This window comes from Eumetopias jubatus, unplaced genomic scaffold (assembly GCF_037043125.1).
Source record: "Eumetopias jubatus isolate StellerSeaLion01/CBP00866 unplaced genomic scaffold, mEumJub1_p1.0 scaffold_75, whole genome shotgun sequence".
Classification (NCBI taxonomy): Eukaryota; Metazoa; Chordata; class Mammalia; order Carnivora; family Otariidae; genus Eumetopias; species Eumetopias jubatus.
Window position 1 is genome coordinate 382057 of NW_028274881.1, and position 9365 is coordinate 391421.

Sequence of the window (9365 nt, forward strand, 5' to 3'; positions counted from 1 at the left end):
ATTCAATGGAAAAAAGACAGTCTCTTCACTAAAGGGTGTTGGGGAATTGGGCAGCCACATGCAGAAGAATGAAACTGGACCATTTCCTTATACCATACACAAAAACAGACTCAAAATGGAATAAAGACTTAAATGGAAGACATTAGATTTTGCCTTTGCCCTCTTTTCTCTGTTTTTAATTGGTGTTTTGAACAAGGACATGGTAGAGATAAAGCATTTTTTAGGCATTGTCAGAATGGAATTCAAATAATAAAATTGCTGACCAGAAAGATAGAAAGAACTCAGATAAATTCATGAAGCTGACTTCACAGGTATCTCACGACTCCTATCATATGAAATATATATTTATTCTTATATAATTGATTTATATTTTCTGTCCAGTCCAGCAGAAACTAACCTTAACTAATATATTCCTCCACTGAATTAAAAAACTTAGGCAGGCCAAGGCTTCTTGTCCTCAGATTTATGTGTTCAACTTATGGCACACTCCATATGAGAGTAGGTAAATATTATTGAATTGTTGCTCTTTGCCCAATATTGTCATCAGAGAGAAGTGTTTGTAGCTCTTGAGTTAATTTTCTACGATTGTAGTTTCTATCATTTTCATACTGATTTGTAAGTTATTTTAAACTATCATTGTTTAGTATTTCATCAACTTCTGTGTTAGATCATGTGGAACTAATTCTTTTAATTAGTATGTATATGTGGCAGGTACGTAAAGCTACATGGTAAAGCCAGAGAGATTATATTCTTTACAAAGTGTGGGAATGGGGTATTTCATTTTCTCACTCCAAAAATGAAAGTCAATATTGAACTAAATAAAAGTTTGTTTCAATATTTAAGTTACATTTAACTTGAGTAAATATGGGAAACATTTCTTATTGGGTGAACATAATAGAAGAAGGCACTTATCTCATAAGTAGGTATTATGATGTCAGACATTCTATATGCTATAATTTCAATCCCAACCCTGGCAACTACTCGACTAGAACCCTATCTTGCATTCACATCCACTTGAGCCAACATGAGATCTCCACTTTGCTTCTATCAGTTTTGGGGACTGTTTTTTCACTGCTGTGGTGGTAAGTTACAGATAATTGGGATTTTTTTCTCCTCTGTTTGTGTTATTACTGGGGAAATATTTTTTATTTTCCTTAACTTTTTAAAATATCTTCTGTTTTTCTCCTTGATGTTTATTTCATTTCTCACTTCTTATCATGTTTGTCTTTCATCTAGTCTTACATTTTGCCACTTTTATTTATGTTTCTCATTCTTCTCTATATTCTCTTATTTCACATCTTCAACAAATGAAAGTTAGGATGACAAATATCAATAATCATTCAGCAAGATGTTGTTTATCATGTTATATTTACCTCCTCTCCTCCCTATCTGGCCTTTTAGTACCCAATTCTCAAAAGCAGTGGTTAAGCTCATTGACCCCAACGGTTGCCCCATTGACAGCACCCAGCAACATCCCATGGCTAGTGTCCCTGGCTGAAAACTGCCAGGGCATTATTCTGAGTCAGTGGTGGATCCTCTCCACAGCCAGCTGTCTGAATAAACTGTAAGTACATCTAGAATCGCGATAAAGGGATCATAGTTACATATATACTTTATATTTGTTTTGTCAAAATTAATTTTATTTGCATTGGTTAGTGACGCATTCAAGGGACTTTGTTGTTGGAAAATAACATATTAAAAATGAAGCTTGGAGTTCTAAAAGTCAAATTCTATTGCAATGTAGAGCATCATTTTACAGGGATGTTAAGAGAAATTTGTTGGATTACATTAACATTTCAGGTTAAATGAAGCTAATGAAATGTTTTTCTCAGTCTAATTTCATTATGCTCTTCTGTACTTTTCTATTCCTTTAGGAAACATTTGGACTCTGACATTTCAGCAGTCATTGACCAAGAAGATATCTTACTTGGCCATACAATATGCCTGCACCCCAGTTTTGGTCCACAAGTTGGAATGGATCCAGTCAAAGGAGACATAGGAGTCATCCTGCTACAGTACCCTATCAGGGTGGGGGGAATACCACTTTATCACACTTATAACATCTTCTGGAAGAGCTGTTATAACTGCCAGTACAGACACTGCAGGGTATACCAATATCAGAGTAAGCTCAAGTGTCATTTTCTGTCATATCATAAATGTAGCTCATATAATGATATAGAAAAAACAAAGCAAAACAGTGCAAAAATAAAATAGGATGTTAAAAAATCTTGTAAATAATTAAGGCCATATTACTCCACTTCACATGGAGGAAAGAAGGAAAAGTGACAATATCATGGGTTATAATATTCTGTGTTCTATTAAGAGGGATTTAGGAACAGCTAAAAAATACAAGAAAGTATGAAATAAGTATGTATGAGATTAGATGGAAGGAAAGGAGAAGTCAGAGTTATCTCAGTAATTTTTTGTGATTGAAAGATTGAAAGTTGTACCAACCTAGTAGTAAATCATAGGAATATAATAACCCATATCTCATAGTCCTTTCTATCTCTATTCCCTCAGACCACAATAACTTTGGAACCAGTATCAAAAAGCTGTCAGTTAAGCTGCTGGACCTCTCATTCTGCCACCATCAATATATCCACCTAACTAAAAGTAACAACTTATGCATCTGGAGTCAGCCACAAGGAGACTGCTGGGTACTTACTGTATAAGGGCAGAGTTACCATTGGGGGGAGATGTAAAAATATATGTCAAATGTAAAATGGATACAAGTTCATTTATGCAAGATGAATAAGTGCTGGAGATCTGCTGAACAACCTAGTGTATATAGTTAACAATCTTACACTGTACACTTAAAAATTTAAGAGCGTTCGATAACATGTTGACTCTTCCTCCCTTAATAAAAAAGAAAGTTTCTTTACTTTCACATGCAATCCACAGGTGTAATGTTTATGTGATTATATAATCATACATACATTATGTCAAAAAATATTCAAAGATATATTTATTCTTAAGGTCACAAATAAAGCAGGAATATTTTCATCAATGAAATTTCAGAATTAGAAAATTTGCTAAAATATATTCGAGGCAATGGGAAGAACAGGTTATCCTTGATTGGTTTGTTAGAATACAAATAGAAGTCAGTTTTACAAATACAAACTGAGTACTTAAAAGTCTTCAGTTATGAGGTGTAATTATTATCTCACCATCCTGAAGCTACAAAAATATTGTAACTGAGTTAGAGATGAGGAGTACCTGCTACCAATATATATTTTAAAAGAGTATCATGACTTTTTTCCCAACGCTCAACCTAGAAGATATGTAGTAATATTTGTGTTATATACTACATGTAGTAATACTTAGTTTGTAACAGATAAAATTTAAGAAGTCACAAATGGCTACAAAGAAATTTAAGGCAAAAAAAGTGAGAGGCAAAAATAAAAATGTTTGAAATTTACAAATAAGGAAGATGTTAAAATTTGTAGTGGAAAAGGGATATGGGGTGATATCAAATTCTTCTTAATAAACATATTGCCAAAACTTTGTCAAGCCCAAAAGACCAAAGCGTTGAAACCAATATTTGAGAAATTTGAAATTAAGAAAGACAAGGTAACCACCGCGTGGTAGATTACAAATTGATAGGGTACATAGAGGAAATAGGCCTGGTCCCAGTTCTTAGAAAATCCTGATTTTCTGGGCCCGGTCACCAGAGTTTATGTTTTGATAGGAGAGAGTAGTGCAGTAATTTAGTAAAAATATAATTTTGTTAATGTTCTTATAGAAATCTTTATTGTGAACAGTGGAGATAACAATTATATCTACATTTGGATAGAAGAAGGGCATACTTAAAATTTTGAGAGGAAAGTAGCTCTTCATAATAGAAATAAGATGTGCAAATGTAATGACCATTCAATGCATAGAAAATATTTGAGTGGTAAAATTTGTAAGGGGCACATGATGCTAAGAAAAATATTTAAAAAAAGAGAAAAGAAAATTGCTTTGGACCAATTATGAAGTAATGGTGCCTGGACTCAGTTGTAGAAGTCCTTGGAGTCACAGAAAGATTTTAATGCAAAAAAAAAAAAATGTATTTTAGAAGAATCAAATATTTCCTGTTCTGGAAGGTGGAATGAAAGATGGCTTTTAAAATTAAATTCAAGAAGTCAGATTTATTTAGAAATCTAACCAACAAAGTCTATTAAAGTACCTTTGTACTCTTCACATTTATTCCCACAAAATGGTCTGGCATGAACTGCAAAAACAATAAGGAATCATTCATTCATCAAATATTGATTGCCTAAACATTATTTGGTGCTATGCTAAGATGCAGCAGTTTAAAAAAAGCATATAATTATCCTTATCCACACGAAGCTTACTCAAAAGCTAACAATTGTTTCCCAAGAAAATAATGAAGATGGGCTGTTAAAATAGGAGAAATGCAGAAGATCTTTAAAAATGTTCTATTTGACCAAAAACTTACAGCCCTTGAGAAATCAACCCAAGTAAATCCCACGAGGGAAGCCAATTCCAGGCAAAGGATACTACTGTGGAAAAATTTCCGTGAAGAATGAAACAAATATGATGGTAGCAAAATGAACAAAGGAAAAATGTTGAGCTGAGATCAGAAACTAATTAACAACACCTTTGGATTTTACTCTGAGTATCATCCTGCCTGCCAGGAGGAACAAAGCATGGAATAAGTTTGGGTATGAGAGAATAGCAGAAATGAGAATGGTTTGAAAACAAATGAGGACAACTTGAACCAGAGTAATGACGTGGAGTGATAAGGATAAACACAGTCATTACATATGATTGTGTAAGTTTGCCCTGCCTAGAAATACTCAGCAAAGGGAATAAGTGATATCCAAATAAAGAATGTTGAATATGTAATTGCTATTTAGAACGTGGGAGTTTTCTCTAAATATCCTTTGTAATTTAGTTTTTCTCCTTTAAATGGAGTTACAATTATGTGTGTGTAAGTTATTCTGGAGCTTTATGAAGTATGTACCAGGTAACATTTATTATTTTTCACCATGTCATATGGATATATGCAGAAAAATATATAAATCTTATCTATTTCAATGTATTTATTGATAATATGTATATAATATACAGATATTATTTATGACAAAAGTGTAGCCATACATTTTATAATTTATATATTATATATTTACATATAACTTATGTTACATATATTTAATATATTCTTACGATTTATGTTTGTCTGCCCGTTTGTCCCACATAAATACGGCTTATCTTTTTTCCTCATTCAGGTACAGCAGGGTAGTCCTGTTCTCTGCCTCTGTGGCAACCACTGGGAACTGGTAGGCCTGGTCAGTGAATCCTCAATGGCCTGTTATGACCCTGTTCTTGTCATCAAGACAGCCCCATATTTATCTTGGGTGAAATGGCTTATCAAGACATCTCAGAAGCCACTGGATCCTATTTTTTCCCTACCCTGCAATTTTACTCCTGGGGTAGAACATCGTCCACAAGACAGGCTTAGCCTGAGCAGGGGTACTGCCATTTTGACCTCCCACAGACTCTCTGTACAGTCACGGAAGAGAAGATTAGGCACTTTCCCACTGAACAGACAGCACCGGAATCCTCCTCCAGTATTTTTTCGTTTAAATAATAGAGACTCTTTTCCTGGCAGTAGACAGTTACACCTTCAAGCTAGTCAGCTCTCCTCAACTAGCAAATTCCCAATGATACAATCTTGGACGTCTCTTGTTACCAAACAGCGGGATCCTTCTGATATTTCTGAGCCCTGGAATACCCCAATAGCTGGTACTTCTGAAACTTTGGTTCTTTCTGGACCCCCAAAGACTCCAACACCTGATAAATCTATACCCTGGGGCCTTCCTCAGAAAGATACAATGAAATATCAATACCAAACGATGACCAATTCAGTAAACCCCTGGGTTAATCCTTTAGCTGGTATCATTGGGCTTCATACTCTACCATTAGTTAGTTCTGCTATATCCTGGGTTTTGTTTTCAAGTGGCGTAGATGGATCCCACCTTCTTTCTGGGGTTAATACTGTACAGTTTCAAGTTCAGTCTAGTAAGGTTCCTTTCCATGGTCAACTTCTAGCTAGACCCTGGCTAGAAATTACCCCTGACATTGGACCTTGGACACATTCTGTACCTGATAAAACTGGAACAGTGATGCAGATACAATCAAGTGAAGAGAATATTGGAAGCCAAATACACCATGTAGTCGGTAGAGTTCACACTGCTTTTAAACCAGTAACTTATAACTTGAATGCATGGGTTCCTTTAACAGTTAATAAAAATGAATTCTGGACTCATTCCACGCTAAATGCAGATGGATCTCAGTATCCTACAGTAACTCTTACGTTGGAACCCTGGTTTCAGTCAGTCTTAAATTTAGATGGATCCCAAGAACTTACAGAAAAGACTAATGAATACTGGATTCTTCCTGAATCTAAGTCAGCTCAATTGTGGACTTCTTCAGCACTTAATATGACTTTCACTTGGATACCATCTGCAAGAAACACTATTAAGTCTTGGGCACAATATAATACCAGTCTGAGCAAAGCCTCAAGTCAAATGGAGAGAATAAGTCCATGGAGTAAACGTGAATCTTTTATGGTCAAACCCCAGATTCAAACTGCAGATACAACCTGGTTTTTGACACATATTATTACAAATGTAATTAAGCCTTTTTTTCAGTCTAAAGCTGATACAACCAGGCCCTGGAGTAAACCTGAAGCTGCCATAACCCAAACCTGGACCCAGCCAGAAACCCAGGCAAGAAAACCACTGACTCAGCTGAAAGCAGAAATCAGACCATGGTTACAGATTAAAACTGAAAGAATCAGACGCTGGATTCAGCCTAAGTTTCAAATAGTCAGACCTAGAGCCCAGACTGAAAATGGTAAAGACAAACATTGGACCCAGTCAGAAGCACATATAATTAGATCCGTGACACACACTGAAATTGAAACCTTCAGACTTGGGAACAAGCCTAAAGCTGGTACAGCCAGATCCTGGTTTTGGACTCAGTCTAATCAAATGAGAGCAAGGTCTCAGCCAGACTTGCAAACACTCTACCCTTGGACTCAGCCTGAGGTTGACATAGTGAGACCATGGACTCAGTCAAAAGCTAGTAGCATCCAACCATGGATGAAGCCTGAAGCATTGACATTCAGAATCTGGAGGCAGTTTAAAGTTAATACAATTACACCCTGGACAGGGCCTGAAGCTGATATAGCTAGACTTTGGTTGCAAATACAAACCAATACATTCAGAACATGGAACCAACTTGAATCTCAGACAACCATTTCCTGGTCTGAGCTTGAAGCTGATAGAGTCAGACCCTGGTTGTATACTCAAATGCATACATTCAAACCTTGGATTGAGACAGAATTTCAAACAGCCCATTCCTGGACCCAACCTGAAGGTGATATACCCAGGCTTAGGACTAAATCTGAGGCTGACAATGTCAGACATTGGTTCCAGACTCAAGTGGAGACACCCACAATGTGGACAGAGCCAGTATCCCAAGTAGCCCACCACTGGATACAGTCCAAAACAGAAATAGTTAGGCCCTGGAACCAACCTGTGGCAGACAAGCTAAGAGCCTGGATACAACATGACATTTACACTGTAAGGCCCTGGGATGAGCTTGAAGGTGATAAGGTTAGATTCTGGACACAATCTGAATCTGACATAAGACGTTGGATTCAGCCAGATGTGGGTATAATCAATCCCAGGGCACGAAATGAAGCTGATACATCAACACCATGGGCATGGGGACAGGCTGAGACTCCAGAAGTTAATCCCTGGGCACAGTCTGAAACCGAAGCAGTTATACTCTCAAAACAGGGAGAAGCTTCAGCAATTAATCACCGGACAGATATTTTAGCTGATACTGTCACAACATGGGCAAAGACTGAATTTCCAGGACAAAGGCTCTTGATGTATCCTTTGTCTCGTATAGTCACACAGTGGACTCAGCCTGAACTGCCAGTGGCAAATCTCTGGACACAACCTGAAAATGTTACAGTCACACCTTGGATCCAGGATGAATCTCTTGCAGTAAATACCTGGACACAGACTGAAAATAACACAGTCATACCATGGACTCAGAATGAATCCCCAGAAGAAAATACCTGGACAGAGGCTGTTTCTGAAACAGCCATACCATGGACCATGGGATTTTTTCCAACCATGAAGCCCTGGATAGAGACTAAATTTGATAAAGTCACACCAGGCACCAAATCTCAATTTTCAGAAGTAAAACTTTGGACACGACAGTTGCCCAAAACATTGGACACTGAAACTGGTACCGTCAAAAGGTGGACTCAGTCTGAATCTCCACCCTTAATTCCCAGGATAGAAGCTATAGCTTCCATAGTCCCATTATGGACCCAGGCTGAATCTCTAGCTGTAAATCAGTGGACACAACCTATAGCTTATAGAGTCACAGAATGGACACAGACTAAATCTCCATCAGTAAATACTTGGACTCAGGTTCAATTTCTGGCAGTAAATCCATGGACACAGTCTGAATCAGAGTACAAATCTCCAGCCCTAAAACAGTCAGTTGAGCCTGAGGCTAGTATAGTCATATTGTGGACTCAGACTGAATCTCCAGAAGTAAATCCTTGGATAGAGCCTGTAGCTTCCTTAGTCATGCCATGGACACAAGCTGAATATCCAGCAGTAAGTTCATTGACACAGGCTGTAGCTGATACAATTATCCTGTGGCCTCAGGCCGAATCCCAAGCATTAAATCCCTGGACAAAGTCTGTAGCAGATACAGTCACAGTGTGGGTCCTGGATGAATCTTCAAGAGCAAAACCTTGGACACAGATATTAACTTCATCAGATATATTTTGGACCCAAGCCAAAACAGTAATTCCTTGGTCTACTTTTGAAATATTCCCACAATTCACCCTTATTCAATCTGTAGTGGTTAAAACTTGGACACAATTTGAGAGTGACACAGTCACAGCCCTAACTCAGGGTCAGGCTCTTGCTGTGAATCCCTGGACAGAGATTATCACTTCCAGAGTCAAACCATGGATCCAAGCTGAATTTCCAGCAGTAAATCCCTGGACAGAGGCTGTTGCTTCCAGAGTCACATCATGGACCCAAGCTATATCTGTAGCAGTAAATCCAGGGACAGAAGCTGTCACTTTGAGAGACATACCATGGATCCAAGTAGTATTTCCAGTAGCAGTAAATACCTGGACAGAGGCTGTCACTTCCAGAGTCTTTCCAGGGACCCAAGCTGTACTTCCAGTAGTAAATCCCTGGACAGGCACTGGTGCATCCAGAGTCATTCCATGGACACAAGGTGTACCTCCAGCAATAAATCCCTGGACAGAGGCTGGTGCATCCAGAGTTACATCATGGACCCAAGCTGTATCT

At 37.7% G+C, this 9365-nt stretch overlaps 1 protein-coding gene across 1 annotated transcript; it reads left to right on the forward strand.

Moving 5' to 3' along the window:
• The first annotated feature begins 1024 nt into the window (after positions 1 to 1024).
• LOC148161746 (uncharacterized) lies at positions 1025 to 8776 on the forward strand. Its single transcript, XM_088020590.1, has 7 exons — positions 1025 to 1082; positions 1402 to 1564; positions 1875 to 2122; positions 2521 to 2657; positions 5235 to 7095; positions 7159 to 8274; positions 8706 to 8776. Exons 1-7 carry the CDS (start codon positions 1025 to 1027, stop codon positions 8774 to 8776), a joined length of 3654 nt encoding a protein of 1217 aa, XP_087876716.1.
• The last annotated feature ends 589 nt before the right edge of the window (positions 8777 to 9365 follow it).